Source organism: Amblyomma americanum, chromosome 1 (assembly GCF_052857255.1).
Source record: "Amblyomma americanum isolate KBUSLIRL-KWMA chromosome 1, ASM5285725v1, whole genome shotgun sequence".
NCBI classification, from domain to species: Eukaryota; Metazoa; Arthropoda; class Arachnida; order Ixodida; family Ixodidae; genus Amblyomma; species Amblyomma americanum.
Genome location: NC_135497.1, coordinates 452709801 through 452736852, shown reverse-complemented (window position 1 = coordinate 452736852; position 27052 = coordinate 452709801). Strand labels below are relative to the sequence as shown.

Below are 27052 nucleotides of genomic sequence, written 5' to 3'. Positions count from 1 at the left end.
CGAGTCCTCGTTGGCGTTCCATAACCCTCCTCGCTGCTCCGGCCCCTCCTCCTCTCCCCCCACCCACTCCTCTTTCCGTTTACACTGCGCCAGCTCTTCCGAGCCTTCGGCGCAGGCCTGCCAACCCTAGGGATTTTCTCCTATATCTAGAGAATTTAAACGTTTAGGGGAAAAATAGATTAATATATTATTGTTGTAATGTAGGGAAATTTTACTTTCTGTATGGGTCATTTTTATTTTTCCGTGTGAATAGGCTCCTTATTCACACTTTCTTGACCACCTTGATTTTGAGAGTCTACCAATGCGCCATCTGCACGTGCGGAAAGCATTGATGGGATCGAGGTAGCGGGGTCGGGCAGGGTGGAGGTACGAGGATGACGGGACTCAGGAAGACATTGGGGGACAACAATATATTTATTCTATTTACATGGTGAATCAAATGCACGGACTGTACAGGGATGATGAGGGAAGCGCTGCAGAGAAGAGCTCTAAAGACTCAATGAGGCAGACGGGCGCCCTGAAATAAGGCTTTGCCTCTACAAGCTTCCCTGTTCGCCGCACTGCAGTGCAACAGAGTTTTCTCTCTGATCAACCTGATGAGAACAAAGACTAGAAACAGCTTGGCGACGCAAACCCTGGAAGCTACCCTTCACGCCAAGCGGCTTCTAGGAGGAGCCAACTCTTATGACTTTGCAGTGAAGGAACACTTAATTGGCCTTCTGAAAAAAGACATATGTAGATGCATGAGTGAAACGCAGTCGGAATGTCAACTGAATTACGTGCCCTGTGCACAAAGTGGATTTGCCTCGCTGTTTGACTGCAGTCGGTGAGCGTAAGTGTTCACGGCGAGATTTCGCGGGCGTAAGTACGTCCGCAATAGCTTTCTCTACGCGACCTATGTTTTTTTTTTCTGTCGCGTGGTGTATGCTTGGCCCTAATACTTGACTACGGGTAGTTTGTCTCGCGTTATTGCGCGTTGGACCACGATTCGAACGCGTTCCGAAGGCGAAAATACGTCCCCGAATCGCTTTCTCTGCAGTGGCTGCAGAAATATGCCCTAGCCCGAAGGCGAAAATACGTCCCCGAATCGCTTTCTCTGTAGTGGCTGCAGAAATATGCCCTAGCCCGAAGGCGAAAATACGTCCCCGAATCGCTTCCTCTGTAGTGGCTGCAGAAATATGCCCTAGCCCGAAGGCGAAAATACGTCCCCGAATCGCTTTCTCTGTAGTGGCTGCAGAAATATGCCCTAGCCCGAAGGCGAAAATACGTCCCCGAATCGCTTTCTCTGTAGTGGCTGCAGAAATATGCCCTAGCCCGAAGGCGAAAATACGTCCCCGAATCGCTTTCTCTGCAGCGGCTGCAGAAATATGCCCTAGCCGCTGAGGTTATAGAAAAGAAAGGAACGGAGCGAAGAGCGGAACGGCTGTGAAAGAGGAGAACAACTAGGCGAGGAGGCGGAGGAAAAGAGAAAATAAAAGGAAAGAGGAAAAAAGAGGGCGAGGAGGGTACAGGAGGAGGAGAGGCGCCGTTGCGAGAGGGGTTATGCAACGCCAACGAGGAAAATGATGTAATCAACACAGCAGCTGCAGTACGCGAGACGATATGACGCAGGATACCAACGCTGCTACTTGCACCGCCGCTACATTCGCGCACTCGCTTTCCTGCACAATGGCGTCGTAGCACACTGTTGCCAGAACACGTTACAGCTTTTCTCAGTGTTGCTGGCATTTATGCAACTCGTCTCTTGCGTGGGTTCGCTCCAACAATTTTGTTTTTGCCATCCGCTTTATTCTTGTCGCCTGTACCTTAAAATACACAATTTCTAGATTCCAATATAGCGATGATTCTATGGGATTAATGCGGCCACCGCGATAGCAGCGAAGAAGCGCGCGCACGTACCGCATCTTCGCACGCTCCAGGCATGCTCCCTTTTCATTGCTAAATCCCTTTCCACAGACAGCTGCTCAGGCTAACCGAGACTCATCGCAGTGCGTTTCTGAAGGACGGTATTTGCTTACGTCAGCTTTGTCCCTCTTTCCCTTATACAGTATTGTGCGTTTTTATCGCTGACACTTTCAAAAATTTCCCCGCCTCAACCGCTGGCTCGTTTGCGGTGAAACTGCACACAGAGCTTGCGTATTATGGTAACTTTTGTATCGTAGGAAGTTTGACAACGGTACTTACTTAGCTGAGCTGTGCATGATGCGAAAACATAGTCGTCTACGTAGAGATCGGCAACCAAAACCCGCAGACGACGCTTTTTCGCTAGATAGATAGATAGATACTTGAGGCCTTGCCCTTTGTAACGGGTGGGCACCACTAGGTTGGGCACCCGGCCAAAAAAAACAAAAAAAAGCAAGAAGATGGAAGCACACAAGGAGAGAAAGATAAAACGCACAAAAAAAGGAAAAAGAAGAAAGAAGAAAAAAACACGCAAAGGCTAAAGTCAGGAGGTTGGGGGGGGGGGGGGGGGTTCGCTCATCGACCTCGTTCACTTCCGACTCTGCGGCTTCGCGCTTTTAAACACAGTGCTCCACCAAAGAGTTAGTCGACGCTTGGTTCGCAGCACCCCCTCGCTCTTGACCTTGGAGCTGTCTCCTTCGTCGTCCACTGCAGGACCGTGAAACCCGAGCGCCTGTGGGAATGTGGTGCCCTCTGTCGGCATTGGATGGAGTCTCTGGCACATCACCAGGTGCTCGATGGTTTCCTCCGCGTCGCCACACACTCGGCATATTGCTGCCTGTGCTTCTGGTGTTGCGTCGAAGTGACGGCGGTACACCAGTGTTCGCAGCGCTCCGGCACGGGCCTCAAACAGCAATGCGCTACCCAGGCCGTTGTCAAAAATCTTTTCAGGTCCGATGTTGTTTTTGCACTCGCGGTACACTGCCAGTGTCGGTTTTTCCGCGAGCGCCTGCAGCCATTGGCGATTCTCTTTTTCCTGGACCCGTCTCCTTGCCTCCTGTTTCCATGCCGTTGCCGATTCGGCACTTATGGGTGTCTGGAAAAGTCCATACTTGCCTTCTATCTTGTGGAGGCGCTTCACCCATGTAGTGCGTAGGCATGTCGCAGCGAGGTATTCAAAGACCCGCCTTGCCCATCGGTTGTGGCTCATGAACTGCAGTCGACCGCGGTACTCCAGCTTGCTGCATGCCTCCCTTGCCTCAAAACTAGACCATCCCAGGTCGCCTTGAATGGCTGCATTGGCCACCCGTCCATGACATCCGACTGCAGTGCGGCCGACCTCTGTTTGTCTGCGCTCTAACCAATTTCTGGTGGCTGATGGGAGGCAGACCACCGCGTTGGCGAATGTGAGTCCTGGCACGTGCGCGAGCTTCCAGAGGTCGCGGACCATGGTGTACTGGTGGCACCCCCACAGGCACCGACGTCGGAGGATGCATTGCGCTCGAAGTGCAGATTGACGGACCTTGGCCTCGTGCAGTCTGAACATGTCAGTCTCAGCACACAAATTTATGCCCAGGTATTTATACGATCTGTCGACTTTCAGGGTCTTTTCATTCAACGTCAGCGATAGCTGATCATTCGCCTCGCCTGCCAGCTGAAGGGTGGCAGTGGCGTCATCTGTTTGCGGTAGTGCAAAGCGTAACGACAAGGCCGTCGAGGAGAGCGTTGCAAGGAGCGCGGGCCGTTTGAATATGCCGTTCCTGTCGTTTCGTCTGCTTCTACTGAAGCGCTTACAACATTTTCGACTAATTAAGCGGAAAAATATCAGAACAAATGATTTAACGAGGCTTTACCTTTTAAAGAATATTGTTTGCAATGCTCGCCTCGGCGGCCTTGTCGCGACGGTTTCCACTGCCCAAAACAGATGGCGCCACTGCCGGTTCTCAGCGCAAAAGCGTCGTCTACGGGTTTTGCTTAGCCGATCTGTCGTAGACGCTTACGTTTTCGCATCATGTGCGCCTGAACTAAGTAAGTACCATTACTTGCTACGATACAAAAGTTACCATAATACGCAAGCTCTGTGTGCAGTTTCACCGCAAACGAGCCAGCCGTTGAGGCGGGGAAATTTTTGAAAGTGTCAGCGATAAAAACGCACAATACTGTATATCACGTTCATTCTACTTGATCGCCATTCATTGGGGGCTTTGCCATCCACTACCATTTTGTTCACTACCTCTACTAATGTTTGCTTGGCTTTTGGTCCAAGCTTTTATATTAATATAATCGGAATACCATCTGGTCCTGTCGACGTGTCACTAGCAACCTTTTCTTGTAACGCGAGCGCATGGTTGCGCTCTCTGGAGGGTCACTGCGTCCGACATGGCCGCGCATCGAAGCGAAGTGGCAGATGACGCGAAGCGCCACGCCCAGGTCAAACTTCTGCGCCACTCGGCTGCGATGAGTGGCCGTGTCGGACGCAGTGGCCCTCCAGTGAGTGCAGCCACGCACTCGCGTGTTCAGAGTGGACGACCCTGTACGTATGGGACCGCTGCTCGCTTCGACCGACGGATGCCTCGGGGACTGCAGAACCACGTACCGTGCCTGATCGTATTTCTGACCATTGCCACGCGTTGTAAAGAATTCACATTACTAACTTGCCTATACTCTGCGCAAATCAGGACGAAAGCTCGGAACGGATGAGCGCACATATGGCCACTCGATCAGCCCATAAATTACGCGAAATGAAAGCGTATTTTCATACGGTCAATTACGACAAGATTTTCCTGAGAAAGCTTCGAAAAGACTCATTTTTCTGGAGCGCCTTCGAAGGCACAGGCACTACACAAGTGCGAGCACACAAACCACACAAGCGTCCTTGCACAACGAATGTGCCACACCACATGTCCAGAGCATCCAGAGGCCGACCAAACAAGCAGGTGATGCAAAAGGCCCGCACGACCGCGATCCACAAATCTCAAATGACGCCAAGCCAATCTATAAATCCATGGGTGAAAATAACGACCTGACATTCGCCGACGCGCGATTAGAGTAGCGCAGTCTTAACAAAAGACGATGGCTAGGCTTATACCCCTGTTACACGGGCGTTTTCAACGGCAGTTCAGTTGATTCTCAGTTGAACTGAACGGCAGTTAGCGGTGTTACACGGCAGTGCTAACTGCCGTTGAAATCTCAACGGCAGTTGAGTTCGACTGAGATCGGGGACCCCAGTTACAGTGCTCTAGAATATGGGTAGTGGGTTCAGGAGCCGGCGCGCTCCATGCGATGCAGTGAGGCGGCGAGTGTCGACAGGTCCCGGATGTAAGCGGTGGCGCTGTTGTAGCGTGGGCTGTAGGCTCGGCGCGCCCGCGCGCGCGGCTAGCAGTCCCGCCAAGCTGCCTGCAGCTGTTTGTTGCTTTTTGTGCGGTGCATTTTTCCTCTTTGTGAGTTAGCGGCGTTAAGACTACGGTCATGCCGAATCGTCGGCGTCAACGGCATTGTTTTGCTCCCGGGTGCAAAACGGGATACCAGTGGACGAAAGGCGATCAGCCGTCGCTCTTCGCTGTGCCAAAGGATGAGAACCGACGGAAGCAGTGGGAACGCAACCTTCATCGAAAAGATAAGGTTTTGGACGAAAACTGCTGTGTGTGTGAGCTACATTTCGAGCCATGATGCATTGTGAGGGACGTTATACACATCATTGACGGCAAAGAAGTCCGCATCCCGCGTGGAAAGCCGAAACTTTTACCCGATGCGGTGCCAACTTTGCTGCCCAGCTATCTGTCAAAGAAAACACCGCTACAGAGACCACCTAGAAAGAGGAAAAGCACAAGTACAGTACTCACGGATTGAAATAGGACATTCGGAGCGCGTGGCCGTCGCTTCATGGAGCGCCGCCCGTAGACGCTCATGGAACCAAGGTGGTGCATTGTGGTATGGCGCGAGAGGGAGAACATCTACAAAGCAGAATTGTTCCTTCCAGTAGCCAATGAGCCGGCCTGTGGCTTACCACATGCCTGCGTGGCACTGCAAGGCTAGCGCTCCGAATGTCCTATTTCAATCCGTGAGTACTGTACATATCCCAATGAAGCGAAAAGACCACAAAGTAATGCTTCCGACGTTAACAAGGAATCGAGGTGTCCGGGCATTGACACTGAGAGTAGCGTGTTGGCGAACGACCAAGACCCTTGTGAAGTTGACGAAGCATCGGTGCCGGACGATTTTTCTAAACTGGATGTTCCTTCAGAATACTGGAGCTGCCATCGCATACCTGATTACAGTGGTACTGTGTACTGCAAGCTAAGAATGGGCGAAAATCAATGCGTGGAGCCAGAGAGCTTGCAGTGAGTTTACTGCAATTTGTGACAAAGGAGGGTTGCTCTACCTGTCTCGTGTGCTTTTTTTGATGGTGAGAAGGCTGGAAAACCTTTTCATAACTTTTTTTAGTCAGGAAAAGCTGTGCAGTAACAGCATAGTAGATGTTATGGTGCTGGGAAAATCTCAGATTTCATGTGGTGTAGGGTGCAGCCAGCACTCAGAAGCGCTCACAGTCAGCATTCTCAAGTTTTATGTTTTGACAAGGCTGCATTTTTATGTTAAATCAATCAATGAGTCGCGAGAAGCTCGCAGGAAAAAGAAGCTTCATGCTAAGATGGGCAAATAAGTGCTCATAGTCGCGCGGCTAAATGTACTGTGCAAACAAGAAAACACTGCATTCCTTTGAGAAATTCAAGAATATGTCTCACACTGTGCATAGTTGGAGCGCTGCAATAAAGGAGTGCTTTGTTTTATAAAAGTTATTTTATCTTGTCTTGCATTCATCAGCGTTTATACATCGGCGGCAATTGACCCTTCGTTTTGATGAAAAAAATGCATGCATCAAAACAACAATTAAAACAGGGGCATGAAATCTAAAGTTCGACGAAAACTCGTCCGGTCAGGTAGAAGATTCATGTAAAAAGGAAAGGAACGCCGACCAAAGGTTGTTAGAAAAAAAGACTTTTCGGCTTCCCTACGGAAGCCTTGATCAGAGTTATCAAGGCCTCCATAGGGAAGCCAGAACGTCTTTTTTAACAACAATCTTTGGTCGGCGTTCCTTTCCTTTTTACAAAACAGAGGCATGCATACCACACTTAAAATTATCGCATTCACATATAGTACGCTGTACACACAACGGTCTCTAAGTGAAGCGTTTTTTTTATTCCAATTTCTTGTTGCCCCGCCCCTCTGCTAAAACACTTCCGATGGCTCAAGCTGGAGTACACTCGGCCACGTTTGCCGACAGCTTCGAGTTGGCCGCTGGATAACCCCGATGATCGATAGAATGTTTGCTCCTCTCCCTGTACTCAGCCTTTCCTATGGGTGGCGATAATACTAGTATGCACTAACGTTGAAATATGGGAGCCGTACCTGCAAAAGAGCACGATCAGCGTTGCGAAGCATTAACGGGGCCGCTCGTCCGCACCACCGCGCTATCGGCTGTTGGCTACTACTACATCTAATTTTCTTTATTCGCCGACAATATCTGTGTACAGCTTCACCTATTTGTAGGACCTGTTTTAAAAGACAGAGCCTTGCTTATTTCAAGACGATTCTATGCACAGCGCGCATCCAAGGCGCGGCGCGCCGCATTTCATACAGCCCATGCTCTGGTGGCGCCATCTGGTATCGTCGACACAAGTCGCCTCACCGCTGGCCGCTCCCTGAACCCACTACCCATATTCTAGAGCACTGTACCCCAGGCTGCGTTCCAATACTCTAGACGTCTAACAAGACGTCTAGTGTGACGTCTAGGAAGCCGTCTACAGAATTGGAACGCGTCCCAAGATGGCGGCTGTCCGGCTAGACGTCTAAGTAGCCGTCTACTTGGGAGTATTGGAACGCAGCCCCAGTTGAACGGCCAACTGACAAGATGGCGACCTACAGACCGAAAAACTTGCCCTCTTACTGGATTGTCTTGGCTCAGTGTGCTTCGAACCCGCAAATTTCTACCGCAAAGCAAAAAGTACACAAAAATAATTGTCACTATAGTAAAGAATATATACACTACGATCATTTACAACAAGAAAAAATGCACACTGCATTTTTTCTTATTTAAACTTCGCTCTAGACGCGAGGACATGTGGTTAGAGTGCGAACTGAACTGAACGCGAAGTGCTCGTGTAACAGCTGGCGATTCCAGTTGAGTTCAACGGCAGTTGAAATCCTCAACTGGCGGTTAACTGAACTGTCGTTGAAAACGCCCGTGTAACACGGGTATTAGCCTTTGATGGATTCTACGTAACTTTGCAACGCGATAGTGTATTTTTTCTACTCGTTTTCCATTACTTTAAAAGTAATGCAAAACGACCTCTTAACAACACAACTTAAGGCCCATTGCGTTTTTTTTTTTGCACTTCTCCGATACGATGCGCTGGTTACTACTATTACCTTTGAATGGGTGTCTTCCGTGCGGGGCGACAGAGTAAAATAAAATATCTTCCCGTATGATTACTTAGCGATGCAGCGCTGGCCAGACACATTTACGCCAATCAACCAAATGATCAGGCAGGTTTTCGTAAAGGACACTCAACAATAGACCATATTCACTCTCAATCAGACGATAAATATGCAGATTACAATAGCCTTCATTGATTACGAGAAAGCATTTGACTTAGTGGAATTAGGGTGTGGAAGTCTGAAAATACGGAAAGATACCTGTAACGACTGTATAGCAACTGCTGTCCCCCATAAAGTAACCAATTAAATTCCGATAAGGGCGTTGGGCAGGGAGACAATCTCGCCAATGCTATTCATTGCCTGTTTGCAGAAATTCCGAGGCCTGCGTCGAGAACACGTGGGTATAAGTGCCAATGGAGAATACCCAAGTAATCCAAGATTCGCTGATCACAATGGCTTGATAAGTCACTCAGCAGATGAACTGCATAGCATGATCAGTGACTTAGGCAGAGCAGAACGGTGAGTCTAAAAATTAACACGCAGAAAACTAAACAGCCTCACAAGAAAACAGCAGTTCACAACTGGTAGCAACATGCTGAAAGTGGTAAGGAAATAGTGTACTTAGGGCTGGTAGTGACCGCTGACCCAGATCATGAGAGGGAATTAACTGGAATAAGAATGGGGTGATGCGCATATGGCAGGTTCGCTCAAAAAATGAATGAGAGTTTACCAATACCCCTGAGGAGAAAGGTATACATCAGCTGTATCTTAACAGTACTCACCTGTGGGGCAGAAACACGGAGGCTAACTAAAATGGTTCAGCTTAAAGGTGCACTAAAAAGGATTCCGAGCTCATCCCTTTACCGCGGGAACTCGACCTACACTCTCCGAGCACTCTTAGAAACCTCGGATTATTGCCGTCTGCGACAGATTTCTCCACTGAATCAAATAAAAAGTCCTGGATCCCGACCTTTTCTTGAAGTCGCCCACGAAAGGAGGTGGAGTCAACCAATGCGTGGAGTACCTTTCAGCCAGCCGATTTCGCTTTTATTTTGTTTTTTAGGTTTTCACGAATAGTTTCAGTCGCAGACAACATAGCCGCTAATTACGACCACGAAAAGAAAATTAAGCGTGGACTCTGTTTTGTGTATCAGTCCGCCGATGGCAGAGTGGCAAGCCACTACGCGATTGGCTGAGAGGCACACCACGCGTTGCTTAATTCCTCCCATCCTCGTAGGAGAGTTAAAATAAAGGCGGCTGCCGGGAAGCTTAATTTGATTTAACAGGGAAGTTGTCTGCACAGGACAACAATTCGAAGTTGCTAAGAATGTCTGGAGCATGCAGATAAGAGTTCTCGTAGCAAAAAGATGAGCTCAGAATCCTCTTCAGTGCACCTTTAAGTTAAGAACAACGCAGCGAGCTATGGGAAGAAAAATGATAGGTGTAATGTTAGATGACCACCCCCCCTTTGTCACTTGGTGGCTGGCTTCTGGCCGAGCTTGCCACACTGAGTGGAGGGCATCTCCGAGACTGAAACCACCACCCCCACATGCTCTAAGGGTGTCTGGAAGCACATGCAACAAGTATGCATCAGTGACAGTGTGCCCTTGGGAACAGAGCGCTGTCACCATCGTAATTGCTATAGGGAGGAGGGAAGAGCTTCCTTGGCCGCCGGCGCTGCTGCACGATGCTTCGTCGTGTAAACGCAGTTTCCGTCCATTTGTGTCTTCTTAAGCTGGGCACGCAGTGTAGGCCTTGGCAGCTTGTCACACTGATGTGCGCCGATAACGTCACATCACGTGCTCATTTTTTGACAGGAGCTCCGGCAGGTGTGGCATGCTCGGCAAACTTGGCAGAGCGCCAAGACACTGTGTGCCCTGAACAGAACAGTCTGCGGCAGTGGCTACATGCATGGGGGAATACGTGGGAAATGTGGGTGTGTTCTTTTGGCATTTTTTTTGCCAGTCTAGATATAACAATTGGTTGTAACGATCGGATTTTTCGATTTTGTCAATATTTTTATAAGTCGATTGCACAGTACAAGGAAACAGAATATCACACAAGAGTAGGAACACCAGCAAACATCTGTTTGACACATAAAAAAAACTTAACACATAAAAACGTGTTGCCTGCTTCTCAACAGGTGTGTATACATTTTGAAACGATGTGATATTCTTAAAAATCTAGGGAGGCGTCTGCTCAAAGCAAGAAAATACCTGCAGCCACTTATAGATATTTCACAGCATTCTATACTCTAGAGCAAGAATCAATTAACACCCAACTTACACAGTCGAGCCCACATGTAATGGCCCTACTTAAGATGAACTTTTGCTTATAACGAACGAGACCTGCGCGACCGTCAAAATATACATTGTTTCAATGGCACAAAATCACACGTATAACGAACGTCATTAAGCTCTGCTCATCGGATACAGCGAACAGACGGCGCAAACCCGGCACCGCGATGCGAGATAACCTGCCTCCGACCCCTTTGTGCGCCCGTGTTTTCCCGAGCCTCATCGCAGGCGAACTGCCCACCCCGTTTCATGCCGCTCTCAAGCGAGCTACCCTTTTCCTGCTGACGTGCCCTCCAGGATCACTCTCCCGCCCCTACTCGCAACTCTGCTCATCTCACCTCTTCCCCTTATAAATCTGTGCGAGGCCTCTGCGATCAACCACGCTGCCACCTTGGCTGATCTCGGAGGCCACGCTCCGTGAAGCAGGCCTTCCGTGGGAGCCAAGAGGTGGTTGCACTGACGCTCACGGACGCCCCTCATTGGTCTCTCCGCTGGCGTAATGTTGGTGTGTCCTTTTGGCATTTTTTTGCCAGTCCAGATATAACAATCGGTTGTAACGATCGGATTTTTCGATTTTCTCAATTAAATAAGTGGATTGCACAGTACAAGGAAACAGACCGGCACATTAGAGGAGCTCCAGAGACCCTTCAGTTACGTCAGACACAAAAAACTTGAAACATAAAGGAATCTGCTGCCCACTTCTCAACAGGTGATTTAACATTTTGAAACAATGCGATATTTTTAAAAATCTAGGGAGGCCTCTGCTCAAATCAAGACAATACCTGCAGCCACTTATCAGTATTTCACAACATTCTATACTCTAGAACAAGAACCAATATTTAAAAACCTAACTTATACATACATTCACATGTACCAACCATTTTTTAATAGTTCATGAATACACTTAAAGGATAGAGAACGGTTGTCACACAACTGCAACAAGGTCATGGAGGAGTTGTGGCACTTTTGTGCTCTCTCTCTTTGTGGCCTTTTAAGTGGTGCTTTTCTTTATAACGCATAGGGCAGAGGTCGCACTGAAAAAGTCTTTCACCAATGTGCGCTCTCATATGTCTCGCTCCGGTTGAGTACTGTACAAAGGCCATGGGGCACATCGAGCACATGTATGGCTTCTCCCGCGTGTGGGTACGTACGTGATCGACAAGCACACTTCTATGCGCAAAACGTTTTTCACAGTAATCGCACTTGTAAGGCCGGTCACCTGTGTGGGTGCGGATGTGCATAATCAAATTGGTCTGCTGTGTGAAACTGCTGTTACAAAAAGTGCATTGGTAAGGACGGTCACCTGTGTGTGTACGAAGGTGTGCTACTAGTGTTCCCTTTTGTGCAAAGTCACAGGTACAGTAGTCACAATGGTATGGACGTTCACCAGAGTGGGTGCGAAAATGTCCCAATAGCTTGCTTCTTGAAAGGAAACTTTTGCCGCAGGAGCTACAATCGTGTCGAAGCTTGCTGCCGAGGTCATGTCCCTGACCACGTGAATTTCCTCCAGGAGGTCCACCATGCTCGTAAGCGCTTCCCAAGCCTGCAACTGAAAGGCGGAGTATTTTTAGTAAGGCACCGGATCTTAATTATCAGACATCACCTGACCTGCACCTCACACATGTAGTGCCAAATTCATTAGGCTGACTCAAGAACTGTTTTGGAACAAAACTGCACTTTCTTGGGGCTCAGGTCTCGTGCTCTCATGAGCATTATGCGATAGTACCAAAAAGCAGGCAGCATTAAAGGAACCTTTCGGAAATATTTTCATCCCACAGCTCTGCAACAAAACTAAAGAGCACCTAAGGATGTTGGCTCAGGGTTCATTCTACCACCTTGGATTGCAATGAGTGCATGACAGCTGACATATATGAGCACACAGCACTGAAATACATTTTTGAAGAGAATAAGAAAAATTAAATCAGACGGCAACACTTTCTCTTGATGCACCCTGCTTATTGTGCAATTCATCAAATGCCTAAAGGTGGGTTAGAATATCTGAGGGTGGAAACTACAAACCTAAAGCAACAGACAGTGTTATGGTGGTGCCAATGTTATGTACATGATCAACTATAAACATCAGTTGCTGATGCTGAACCACAACAAAACAGACTACTCAGTACAACCAAATGCAATAAAATGCACAGAAGGAACATGCTTCGGTTCCCACTAGTTTGCAAAACAAAAGTGGATTCTAGGAAAATAGTTAGTTAGTTAGTTAGTTATATTGATTTTAATGGCGCAAAAGCAACTTAGGCTATGATGCGCCAAATTCTAGGAAAATGTACAGTTACTACTTTTATGGGCGAGGTTTATCATTAATGCCAAACTAAAGCACAATAGGAAAAAAAGGCAAAGAATTAAGCTGGAAGGCAGTAAAGCCATCACAATATAACAAGAAAAGACATTTGCAGAAACTGCAGCCCCTGCAGCACAAGCAACAAGCTCAAAGATGATACACAAAAGGTACAGACCGCCAAATGGCTACTTATTCCTCTGCATGCGTCTTTCTACTAAAGCCTTTTGCATTTGGTGAATAAACATGGAGAACCACTGTGCTGTGCCAAATGATCATAAATATTGCTGTACACTCATGCCGTTTTCTGCATACTCAGACACAATATTGCACACAGCATTGTTCACAAAGCTCATCATTCAAGTGTAAGAAATGGCGTAAGGGGACACGGCCTCATGCAGCACACAGTGTGCACGGACATTAGGCATCGAGATCATTGTTTCCACTACTCTACAGCTATCAATAATAAGTTATTGGGGATCAGAATGCTGGGAGAAGTTATCTTGATTCTTCCAGTGACAGCTTGTGTTATTTGGCTTGCCAATGATGACCTGCAAAATGAAAGAGGAAAGCAGTTAAGCGCTACAAAAAAAAAGACAATAGAAGCAGTGGTACTAATATCTTCACAAATTCAACAACCATAATTTAGCAGCCTTGAATGGATTTGAAGGGCAGATTAGTAAGCTACAATGAAAGTGATACTAAGGGACCTAACAGGGTGGTAGCGGTGACTGAAATGCATTTGGTAGCAGAGAGGAATGGTTCCTTTGTACAACAGGAGTATATTTGAATTAATGCCAAGCAAGACTTTTCAGCATAAACAGCTACTCTGTGCTATTCCAGAATGTAAGGACTATTGACCATAAAAAGATTGATGGCAGAACACATGTAGCACACATCATTTCAACCACTTCCTTCTCGAAAGCATGATACTATGCAACGTTGATTCGCAGCAGTTTTTCTACCCTATAAAACAGCAGCGCATGCAGAGTAACTTAACTCATGCAGACGTGAATACCAGAATCAGACCACACATTAGATTTCAAATGTGTGTGCGTCAGTGCGTTTTAACTTCCTTAACACTGTACTTTGAGTCCCAATATAATGCCAGTTTCACACATAAACATGACTCACAACCAAACTAGCCCATTTCTGCAAAGTTTGAGTGCAACAGAGTTAATGACCAAGCTGCAAGAACCATTTGCACACTCTCCCAACAAGGAAAAAATGAACGGTCAGCATCTCTGACACACCTAGATGCTCTGGAGCTCCTGCAAACAAGAAAAAAGCAATCAATCAGTACCATGCTTTCCTTACGCTGTTATGCTTAGTGGCATAACAGCTGACACAAAAATGCAGTTGCGTTCAGCCTATCGCATCAGTTCACAGCCAAGTAACGGCTTCAGAAGGGCATTAAGAAGCACTTAGTTTTTGTTAAAGCCACAGACTAAGTTGACGAAAGTGCATGTATGCAGATAAAGTAGACAGCACAGGAGCATGGCAGTATTTCTCAACTCAAAGTAATGGCCACTTACTCCATGACATTAACTCAAGGCTGCTATACCGAAAAGATGCATGGCCCCACAGTTATTTTCCCCAGCGGTAAAGATACAAACACACCACAAAGTCTCAATGCTAATGTGAGTCAAACTGCAGAGGCATGATGTATGAGAAAATTGTGAACTGACAAAACACAAGAGAAAATTTTCTACCAGCAAGTGCAATACACATACACATAAATGATCCATCATGATGCCACACAGCAACAGACATAAAACGGCAGATGACAATAACTTGAACTTCTGAGTTGGGTTTTTAAAACTGCAATTGTGTAAGCTGCAACAAGTGAAAGGCTTGCTGTAACCAGTAAAAGGCTAAACATCTGAGAGCAGTGGCCAGCACAGCAAGTGCTATGGATGTGAAAACTGACATGAATATGCAGTCTTGCATTAATAACAGTGAGAAGTAGTGAGTACACATGTTGAAATGCCACCAAAGTTTGGCAACGCTACAATCCTGATTATTAAACAGTGAAACTGCGTTAACAGAATTTTCAGAAAACGTTACAAACATGAACAGTGACACACAAAAAATGCCGATTTTTTAGAAAGTGAGAAGGAAAGAAATGGAAGAATAGCATGGTTATCCCTTTTCTATCTTTCTCAATAAAAATTAAGAGAGCTCCTGAATCGGCCACACAAACCATGCCACACCAGATTCCGGCTACGGTTCTGTGCCTACTTGCACTCCCCACTAATGCCACTAGAGCACCCACATGGAAAGGGCATTACAAAAACAGCTTGCAGGCTAATCCTTTATGCTGCAGGGTACCTTCTTGTTGCACTCCTTTTCACGGAGCTCCCACAGAAGCCCATGCATTCTTGGAGGCTATCATCTCATATGTGTGCCTAAAATCCTATAGTACACCGCTAGCTGTACAAGAAGTGTTGACGACATTTGGCACCTCGTGTAGTAGCAACTGTGCACCAGATGAGCACAGGTGCAGAGGAGGGGCAGAGTGACCTTTACACAGGTGGTGCTATGTACCCTAATGGATGGACAAACAGGCACAGCACTTCAGACGTCAAGAGACTAGACAAAAGGTAACCATACAAAGCATTTTATGCATTATAAAATGCAACAGCTCTCTTGGCATCATATGCGAATTCATTCACCAGAGCCAAATAACATTTTCCCACAAAACTAACTTGCTATAAGAACAGTAAGGCACTGTTTTTTTTTTCTAAACGTATGTACCAGGCACACATGCATAATTTAAACAGGTCAGCTTTGTTCGTAAAAGTAATGATGTACCAATGGCAATGCAAAGTTGAAATTAACCCCACAAGCACTGCCCCAGTGGAACAAGAAGCAGTGTCAGCCATATGTCACAATTTATATTTCAGCCATGCATGTGCGAGAATCAGCTGGCTAATGTGTCCCGTGGACAGAAAATATTTAAACAGCACCTGTGTGCCCTTGTATGATAAATATGCATAGATATTTTTAACAAGGGGCTTGTCGACACAAGAGGAAGGTGGCCAACTCAACCACTGACACAGGTCAGCTGGCAATGCTTGTCAAATTTAACACTGCTAAAAAGCATCCGAGCTATGTGGAAAAGCGTGTTCTAATTCACTTTATCGGATTTCAGTCTTTTTTCGTTTTATAGGATTTCAAATATTTCCGCTAGCACACCTTCAAAAGTGGCACTGACATGGGTTTTCACCCGTGTACTAGCATGTGACAACAGGTGTAAAGGTGAGCCAACAGGCTGCTCCGTTGCATGGAAATAAGCCTCAATAGAATGGACGGTCGTCACTGCGGATGTGTTGTCAGCTGGCTTCTCATGTTCAAGATTCAGCTGCACTGGTCCAGCTGCTTTCCTGCATTAACCTGGAAATTCTCACAGAGGTATTCTGTCACTGCAATGTGAAACAACGAAGCCTGTCTTAGAAATAAAGAACCATTTCCCTTATGCATTGTTTTTTTTCTGTTTGAACCAATTATTTTTTGTATACATCAACTTGTGTCTGGTTCTGACATTTGCTTGGAATGCACTTGTGTTTTCTATTTTGTACCTTTAGTTCCAAGTTTGTGTCAGTTACCTTCGTTTTTGCACATCTCCTCTCCAATGTACAAGTGCACCTTCATTATCAACATTTTCAATGAAACGAGCTGCTGCAGTGGCTCAGTGGTTATGGTGCTCTGCTGCTGGCCCGAAAGATGCGGGTTCCATCCCGGCCCCGGCGGTCGAATTTCGATGGAGGCAATATCCCAGAGGCCTGTGCAATGCGGGGTGGTTGAAATTTCCGGAGCCCTTCACTGCAGCTTCCCTCACAACCTGAGTCGCTTTGGGATGTTAAACCCCCCTAAACTAAAATATTTTCAACGAAACGTGGAGCTCCTCCTTATCACTGCTAACTTTGCTCAGCAGCCACAAGTGAGTGGACGCAGAACCATGACACCATGTTTAACGTCTCAATTTTGAAACAAAAGCGATAATTTTCGTCAATGATGGTATGCAGCTTATGCCAGCAACTCAGCTAACAAAGAGCTCAGCAGCAATGAGAGAAGTGGGTAGACATAGTGGCCAAGTCAAAGGTTAAATATTGCCACTGATGAGCAACACCACCAGCATGAGACAACAGTATTACGATGTCACAAGTCTGCTCCAAACAGAACTCTTTCTCAAGGACAACGGATCAGTAGAAAGTTGCAACTTGCGCAACAATACGCGGTCATTGGTTGCACTTCCACTGTCAAGTAAGCTCTCCCGTGTCCATTATCAAACACACACATAAACAAAACAGAGAATTGTTACCACGAAACAACTGCAGAAGAAATTGCCTCACAAGCCTACTCACAACTGCATGCTAATTTACAATAAATTGGTTTGGTTTAAGGGGCTCAACATCCCAAAGTGAGTACGGCTATGAGGGACGTCAGAGTGGAGGGCTCCGGATAACTTCAACCACATGAGGTTTTTCAACGTGCGCTGACATCGCACAGTACATGGTCCTCTAGCATTTCACCTCCACTGAAATGCGACCGCCACTCCAGAGATCGAACCAGAGTCTTTTGGGACAGCAGCCCACCGACACAATCACTCGGCCACCTCGGTTAATTTAGGATAAATGTTCATCTGAAGAGTAGCCGAAAAGTTCTACGCAAATCTGTACAGTAGCCAATGTAATCATAGCGTTAATGAGAGAAACAGTAGCGCAGAGCAATGTGTCATCCTGCCAGTAACGAAAGAGCAAGAAATCCTTACGAGCAATGCAAAGGGGAAAAGCAGCTGGGGAGGATCAGGTAATAGCAGATCCGTTGAAGGATCGAGGGGAGATCGTTGTAGAAAAACTAGCCACCCTGTATATGCAATACCTTATGACCTCAACCCTGCCAGAAGCATGGAAGAATGCCAACATTATCTTAATTCACAAGAATGGAGACGCAAAGGACATGAAAAATTATAGACCGATCAGCTTCTATCTGTTGCTTACAAGGTATTTACTAAGGTAATCGCTAATAGAGTCAGGGCAACCTTAGACTCGTAAAGGATATTCCACAATAGATCATATTCACACTATCAATCAGGCTATAGAAAAATGCGCAGAATATAACCAACCTCTATATATAGCCTTCATTGATTACGAGAAAGCATTCGACTCAGTGGAATCCTCAGCAGTCATACAGGCATTGCGTAATCAGAGTGTAGAAGAGCCTTATGTCAAAATACTGGAAAATATATATAGCATATGCACAGCTACCATAGTCCTCCATAAAGTCAGCAATAAAATTCCAATGAGAAAAGGCGTCAGGCAAGAAGACACGATCTCGCCAATGCTATTCACCGCCTCTTTACAGGAGGTATTCAGAGGCCTGAATTGGGAACAGTTGGGAATAAGAGTAAATGGAGAATACCTAAATAATCTGCGATTCGCTGATGACATTCCCTTGCTGAGTCACTCACGGGGTGAACTGCAAATCATGATCAATGAGTTAGACAGGCAGAGCAGAATGCTGGGTCTCAAATTAACATGCAGAAAACCAAAGTGATGTTCAACAGTCAAGCAAGGCAACAGCAGTTCACAATTGGCAGTGATTGCCTGGAAGTGGTAAAGTACTTAGGGCAGGTAGTGACAGCTGATCCGGATCATGATAGGGAAATAACTAGAAGGATAAGAATGGGGTGGAGCGCATGGGGTGGAGCGCATATGGCAGGTTCTCTCAGATCATGAATGGCAGTTTACCAACTTCCCTGAAGAGAAAAGTGTACAACAGCTGCATCTTACCGGTACTCACCTACGGGGCAGAAACGTGGAGGCTAACGAAAAGAGTTCAGCTTAAGTTAAGGACAACGCAGCGAGCCATGGAAAGAAAAATGATAGGTGTAACGTTAAGAGACCGGAAGCAGGCAGAGTGGGTGAGGGAACAAGCACGGGTTAATGACATCCTAGTCGAAATCAAGAGGAAGAAATGGGCTTGGGCAGCGCATGTAATGTGAATACAAGATAACCGCTGGTCCTTAAGGGTAACAGAGCGGATTCCAAGAGAAGGCAAGCGTAGCAGAGGGCGGCAGGAGGTTAAATGGGCGGATGAGATAAAGTTTGCAGGCAAAGGGTGGATGATGCTGCAAAAGACAGGGTTAATTGGAGAGACATGAGAGAGGCCTTTGCCCTGCAGTGGGTGTAAAAAGGCTGATGATGATGATGAAACGTTCATTGCTGAATTCAACCTTTTCCCTTTTTTATAGTTTTATAGGCCCTTTCAGATTAAATAAAATAAACGTAAATGAAAGCGAGACGGAGCTCAGGCCAGCAAAGCTTTGCTGGGCTCAATGCATATTGAAGACAAACAAAGAAGCTAAGCCTGAAAAAATAATAAAAAATAAAGAAACAAAAATAAACAAGACAAGAGTCAAGCACAGAGTCACACGGGTATTGATTGATAAGCAACAGCTCAAAACATGTATGGAATGCTAGTGCTTGTTCTGTGCATGTCTCCCTTATGTCTAAGTCTTTTGTGCTGTTGCTTAACAATGTATTACCAACTCGCCCATCTAGCTATTCTGCAGGCTAATAGGAATGCCTACAGGACATTTCAGCCACCACGCCACACCTTTTGGTAGACTTAGAAGCATCAAGTGAGAATGGATAATCTTTCTGTTTGCACATGCCAGAAAAGAATATTCAGTCTCTTCGATTTGTGACAGCACTGTGGCCTGAACAATGGTCACAGTGCCTATTCAGTCTCTTCGATTTGTGACAGCACTGTGGCCTGAACAATGGTCACAGTGCCTTGTTGCTAAGCTCCAGAGATGTGGAACTACCTCCAGGCCCTATATGGAACATCATTCCAACACTGGGAACTATTCCTGAGATGGCAAAAGGAAACAAAAAACACTGACCGAACTTCAAAACTAAAACAAGAAGGATCAAGTCTTGCAAATCTCCAGCAAAGAATGTTTGTCATCGAGGACACCAAAGGACTATAACAGACATTTAAAAAACCCTAAAAAAAAAAACAGCAACAAAGGGGGTGATTTATAAAACAGATGCAATTGAAGAGTCAAGGATGCAAATCAGGATTCAATGTCGCTTGAAGTTAACAACAGAAGTCGAGGATGTTTCAAAGTAAACAACGCTGAATCAGACTCAGTTCAACCTAATTCAAAGTAGCAAGAGCACAAAATACAGGACATGGGCAGAATACAGTGGCACTTTGCAGCAAATGGCAATGCCCCTAACATTCGATAAACGACTTGAGATGATAAACAGGGTCATAAGGTAGGACCAATAGCATCTAAACATGGAAGCTCAGAAGTTCCTGATAACCAGCGACAATAAAGACTCCCAGAATTGCAATACTCGACTCAGAAAGTGAAGTCGAGAAACTCTGCTCAAATGGAACTGCAATCTTATCCACAGTAAGTTGTAGTTGGCACGAAACTTGGAAATAATTTTCCTTCTTGTCTGCAAGGAAAGAGGATCACAGTACGATAGGGCAGCCGTACCAGTTAAAATCAACAAACTGCAGGCAGTAAACCAAACCATTTCTAGTTCCGAGGACTGCCTATCAAGGCATATTTCTCGCCACCCAACATGCACCTCATTCGGCCATCTATGATATGAAAGGGCACCTCTCTGGTGTATGCATCGGTCACCACCCTCATTTTTGTCAGCTCCAAGGCCGCGCATGAGGCAGCTCCAGCACAGCACTTCTGGATATGCATCTATGCGACCTCTGGCTCTTCCAAAGACTCGCTTAAAGGGCAAGAAATTTCTGACAACTAAGCAAGTAAAATACAAGGTATATGATGGCACCCCAAAAGAGCAGCACGCTTTGAAAAATGGAAGGAAGGCTGGATAGTGGGTGTGAGGTGGCATCGCTCTGTGTGGTAAACCTTTGATAAATGAAAGAAAGTTTGCATACCTGATATATACGACACCTATTTGCTGTATTGTCAGCTCAAATGTGTCCAATTGCGAGATTGCACAGCGAACAAAAGTACTAGAGAGTACCAGATCACTCTCTTCTAGAGTTTCACCAGTCCTCACGTCAAACTTGACTCTATTACACTCTTTATAGTAAAATGTGTGGCATGGAATTGAACGCGGCAACAAACACCAGTACCTGGCCTGTAAATAAAGACCCACTAGTATCTACATAAAGTACAGTCAATATTGCACTTGGCAGCTATACTTGAAGATAGCTGCCGCCTCACATAAATGCCATCTGTGACATATCTACAGGAAGATGTCTTATCTCCAGAAAACGGCTCTGTAAGGCAGCATCTGGAGTTGGATTAAATGCCAATAAAACTTTTGTTTGTCCTTAGAGTAAACAGATATAGTTCGGGCCTCATATCAGAAAACCTTCCCAGCCAAAAATTTACCCAGTGCTATCCCTGAATCTGGCATACCCATTACAAGACATAAGAGCCAATTCTAGCCAAACAGAATCTGAAGGCACCATGCAGTGATGCAAACTCATGTCATAATCATAAAAAAAAAACCCTGCACCCCCTTTTCATCATGTACCTGTTAAATGGGTTGATTGTTTGTGCCCTTCATGTGCGTTCAGCGAGCAGCACCTCTACTTGTGCTTTCGTCTCGCAGCTATAAGCACAAATCACATTTAAGCCACTACAAAAACTCGTATTGCAGCTAAAACAATGCACAAATCCAAAGTGAAAATGTAATAAAGCATGAAAATGTAATTAAGAAATGTTTGAAAGAAAAACCTGACACACGGCTCTTTCACGTTTGCTTTCTCCCTTGCTCCCTGTTCTTTAGCTTTGCACATTCATGCAACGAAAGCCCAACATGCCCAAAAATCACAGCGCAGCAAACCGAATAAAGTAAGACAAATGTGCCAGACAAGCAACCAATGCAAGCATTTGAAGGAACTCAAGTGTGGTGCTATACTGCACACAAACTCTTTGCTGGTGCCATTATTTGATTACACGGTAAATACTGGGCCCCTGCATTAAACACTGCACAAAGCACACTTCTTTCACAAAATCTAAATGGTGGGCATCCACCTGAGAGCCATAGCGTGGCTACGGCTGTCAACTGGATGCTCACCATTTCTACACGGCACACTGGTTTGCCTACAGGGATCACTACAAGTGCTAGAAAAGGAAAATACAGTAATAACCAGCCAGGTTGTACCTGAGTCTCGCTGCACTAAGTAGTTTTATGGCCATGGCCAGCTTTTCTCCTCGTTGCTGATCAAAAAAGCAACATGGACGCCACTTTGCAAATGGTAATTTTCAGGGATATACGCGAATCAGCTTCGAAATTCACGGACACTCCATGCCATTTGTGCAAACCATAGACATTTGGCATGCTCAACACACAAGAAATGTGCTTAGCACACCTATTAGGAGTGTGCCAAGCACACCACTGCATCAAGGCACCGTGTGAAAATGTTGCCCCCCAACCAAGCCACAAGAGGCTGCCTCATACTGAGTACGTGTTTGGTCCTGCTTTCTCCACGTTCTCATGCAGAATCCAGAGAACGGCAGCGCTTTTAATCGCCCAGCCTTAAGGCCTTGCAAAGACAAACCCACTGCTGCCCACTTACAAATTTTGTCTAAACTATGTCAACAGTCTTATTTACTGCAGTCTTTGAAAATGAACAGGTCCCATGTGCATTCTTGAATCTTGTAGGATGACCTAATCTTAACTCAAGGCACAATGAGACCACTCTCTTCCTCTGCAAGTACAAGCACTGGCACAGGGACTACACCGCAGCATGCCAAGTGTTCACTCCTGCTGCAGGTAGAGAAGGTACTCCTTCTGCAACGACTGGGGGATCTCTGTCTGGTGGATGGCCTCCGGAGACACAATGCACCGACGAATCTCTTGGAAACATTTCTCCTTCAGTGAGTACACTGCATTAAAAAAAAATGCCAACTCTGCACTCAAAAAGTTTTTAAATGACCAAGTATGCAGTGCACAACATGGAGAAACAGATGGGATAGTCTCACAAATAATTTTTGTCTCAGACTTAAAACTACTTAAGTGCACACCCCCTTTCAGCCATGTTATTACTGTAAAGAGAGGGAAGTGCAAAACTGCAGAGGCCCTCCATATTAAGAAACGTATGCATGGGCACTCAGCGAGGACTAAGATAGGTTTCTTGTGCCTGATGCGATTGCCTATTCTTAGCAAAAAAAAAATAAAAACACTGATCTTGCGTCACTACAGGTCATACAGCCAGTGGCTGCCTACTCTCCTTTTTTTAAGAGCGTTCCCTACCAGTTCCCTTTCATCTGAACAACCTTTCTCCCGACATGCATCGTCATCATCATCAGCCGGACTACGGCCACCGCAGGGCAAAGGCGTCTGCCACGTTTCTTCAATTAACCCTGTCCTTTGCCAGCTGCAGCCACCGTGTCCCCGCAAACTTCTTAATCTCATCTGCCCACCTAACTTTCTGCCGACCCCTGCTACGCTTGCCTTCTGTTGGAATCCACTCAGTTACCCTTAAGAACCAGCGCTTACCTTGCCTTTGCAATTACATAGCCTGCCCAAGCCCATTTCTTCCTCTTGATATTTCGACTTGAATGTCATTAACCCGCATTTGTTCCCTCACCCACTGTGCCCACTTTTGGTCTCTTCACGTTACACCTATCATCGTTCTTTCCATGGCTCACTGTGTTGTCCTCAACCTAAGAAGAACCCTTTTCTTTAGCCTTCACATTTCTGTGAGTACCGGTAAGAAACAGCTATTGTATAAAATCTCAAATCCACATAAATCTTCAAACAACAAAGACTCCATTTTTGAAACTTCATTTAGAGACCCATGGCACCTTTTAACCTATTTCAAAACCAAAAAAGATACAGGAAGGGGGCAGTTTCCCCAGATATCCCATTAACAAATGTTGACGAAAAAGTGTGCAAATTATATTTGCAATAACTAAGACAAGGATCCCCAAGTGCAAGTTTCAATAAAATTCACAATACTCTTGAACAGCCACAACACTAAGCCAATACAAATGCACCATCATGTACCTCATAAAAACGGAACAGAAAAATTGCAAATTTCAGGGTTTAACCTCTCGGGCGCCAAATGGGATATGAGGGATGCCATTGTGGAGTGCTCCGGATTAATTTAAACCACCTGGAATTCCTTAACATGCACGGGCATCATACAGCACGAGCATTTTTGTATTTTGCCTCCATTGAAGTACAGATGCTGTGGCCAGGACCGAACCCATGACCTGGGATCACCAACCAAATGCCAAACACACAGAGCCACCACAGTGGGTGGAACAACTAAACAAGTGAAAACAATAACACCTCAGGAGGCTTTCTTTCTTTCACTCATGTCATGGCGAAAACAACGAGAAACTTGCACGGACAGTGCACATGCCCAAAAACAGATTTTCCCAAGTTAGATGTAACTCTTGCCAGCAAATGATATGCACCCAAGAGGACACCCCTGAACTTGCAATGTAGTCCAAGCGTGCATTACTGCAAGTCAAGATCAGCAGCACTCTGGCTTAGCGCAACAATCCTGCTAATCGGGACAGCATACAAGAACGCTTTGGGTCTACGACCCTACACCACAGACGACAAGCTGGAAGCCCTAAACGTTCATAACACCTTCGAAGATATACAAACACCCATCCTACTATCTCAGAGAGAGCGCCTTGTCAGAACAGAGACAGGCAGGGACATATTAACAAAAGTAGGCTACCTTGCAGACCTACAGCTTATTCAATCCAGAGTGAATCTATCGCCAGAACACAGGGTGCGGGTACATGTAGCCCCAATACCAAAGAATATGCCATCCACACAGGGGAAGGCAGAAGAAAAGCCCAGATAGACTATATCCATCGAAAAGGGGTACGGAGCGCTAAGGCAGTCTACGTAGACTCAGCTATGCACCCAAACAAGTCAAGGGCTACACCAGTGGCGGCCATAGTAAACGTTAATCTCCTAGAAATCATGAGCATGACACTCACGGAATGCACAGTCACCGACGCAGAAGCTGCAGCGATTGCACTAGCCATTCAGCACCGGGATGCCACAAACCGAGAACTACACATAATCACCGACTCACTGGTGGGATGTCGGCTCCTCTTAGAAGGACGAATACATAAGAGGCTGCATAAACTAACAAACTGTAGCACCTCCTCTGACCCATCGCTCAACCAACAAATCACCTGGATACCAGCGCACTCAGGACTCGAGGGCAACGACGTCGTGGAGAGCATAGCTCGAGGATCTGCAAACCGATCAGGCTACACACACACACACACGACGCCCAACTAGACATGACACCAATACCTACGGCCTATAACACCAGATTACAACAGTTTCGATCAATGTGTCAACTCCAGCCCCCACCACACAAGTAGCTGAAAGCATAGGGGGCTAGGGACTGGAGGCAGCTCGAAACCAACGCCGTCCCAAATTTTCATAAATACAGCATAATATTCCCTGAACACTACAATGACGCATGCCCGTGTTGCGACGAGACACCCACAGCATACCACGTCATGTGGAGCTGCATTGGCAAAAAACCAGACAACCTACAAACACACTATCACAAACACACTATGCACGAAGGAGCAGTGGGAGGCTGCTCTGTCCAGCCCTGACCTGACGATCCAGCGCAACCTAAGGTCTCTTCGATTTGGCTGCACTCGCTGCACTAGATCCGTGGAGTTCTGCGCCGATGCCGCCAGCGTGCAGAGTCAGTTCAAGTGCAGCTTGGCAGTGGCTGCTTCCAAAACAAACGAATGGTCGAGTGCAGGCTTGATTGTCTGCTAGCCTTGGCGTCGCTACCAAATTAGAGCCAACCGCGTGCCGCCACAATCCCGAACCATGTTAAGAATTTTTCAAGCAGGAAATCCCAAGGAGTGTCGCCATGAACCAACCCCAAGAAATTTAATTAATATTCGTTTCATAAAAAAAAGGAAGGTGCTGCACGTATACATGCAGACGATTTACGAATATGCGCTGAAATGCTGCCCATGAGGCTCGACCTGACCTCTTAGGTTTACAATTATGACGCCATGAACAGTTCCTCACCTCTTCCGTTCAAGGGAGAACTGAGCGAACTGTCATTGTTCCATTTAGAGACTACAGTCATACCTTGTTCACTTCTTCGACCTACACATGGGCGCCGCCATATTGCTGCACTAGAGCTACAATTCCACTCGGGAGAGTGCAAGCCAGCCTAGAACTCATGCTGCACTATTCTGACACTTTTGCATAACGAAGACGAAAGTGCAGCAGGTGCACGCTCCACTGGCAAAACGAATGCGAAAGTGCTGCACTCCTTGAACCGGCGCAGAAAGTGCAGCCAAATCGAAGAGACCTCTGGTGTCCCAGGCAAGAGAAACAGCCATGACCACTGGAGTCCTGACATAAGGACACCACCCGGTGCAGAAAATTCTAAATAAATTTTTCTTCTACTACTACTACTACTACCATCCATGGTAATGGGACACTCGCTTGTTTTATTCCATGAGCTGAATCACATTCAGTGCTTTTTACATGCAATCATATTCTTCATTCAGTCAGTTATTTGCCCCTTTCCACATGACATCAAGTGTGGTGTTAATGCGGTTTCTGGTGGCATTAAATGCAACTGAAGCTATCTGCCTAGCTCAGTTTCGTCATGTTCGCCACAGTCAACCCTACAAAATTACCTGCACTGTCACCCCGACACATCTGCCAGTTGTTCATTCTGCCACTCAAACCTGTCCGAGAGACCCTCCAAAGGATGGAGGCCAAGAGGTCCGTACCAGGAGGGGTGATGGGCACCACCAAGCGTCTAAACTGAAGTCGTCCATCGGGGCCAAAGCCTGAAGGCACAAGTGGTTAGAACACTTCCTTGTGATGCACTACCAGGCGGTCACGAGTCGCGAAAGATCCACAGGTGGTTCACAAATGTCCACATGCATAGCCTGGAACGAGCAACAATACACATCACCATCTATGGTGACCAACCGCTCTAAGCAGTGCCAGCAGCAACAGTATGCATCAGAACTAAAACTAGGTAGCAGTGAAAATAATCACCTACACAAAAGGCCTGGCTGACTGGAATTTTCCACTCAAGCTGCAGTCTTGCAGCCAAGTAAATCTCTTACATATTA

The 27052-nt window shown here is 46.3% G+C and overlaps 1 protein-coding gene and 1 pseudogene across 2 annotated transcripts in view; both read right to left on the bottom strand.

Annotated features, from left to right (window-relative positions):
- Nucleotides 1-9808: 9808 nt before the first annotated feature.
- LOC144125791 (uncharacterized) overlaps nucleotides 9809-27052 on the bottom strand; it is a 39775-nt gene continuing 22531 nt past the window's right edge. The window contains exons 3-4 of the mRNA XM_077659500.1: nucleotides 11995-12183; nucleotides 9809-9901 (exon numbers count right to left, since the gene is read on the bottom strand). Of these exons, the coding sequence (XP_077515626.1) occupies nucleotides 9809-9901; nucleotides 11995-12183 (282 nt within the window). The remainder of the gene's footprint in view (nucleotides 9902-11994; nucleotides 12184-27052) is intronic.
- Nucleotides 21999-26856, bottom strand: LOC144116511 (von Hippel-Lindau disease tumor suppressor-like; annotated as a pseudogene). Its single transcript, XR_013311861.1, has 2 exons — nucleotides 26702-26856; nucleotides 21999-22831 (listed from the first exon to the last, which is right to left on the bottom strand). The product of XR_013311861.1 is annotated as a von Hippel-Lindau disease tumor suppressor-like (transcript).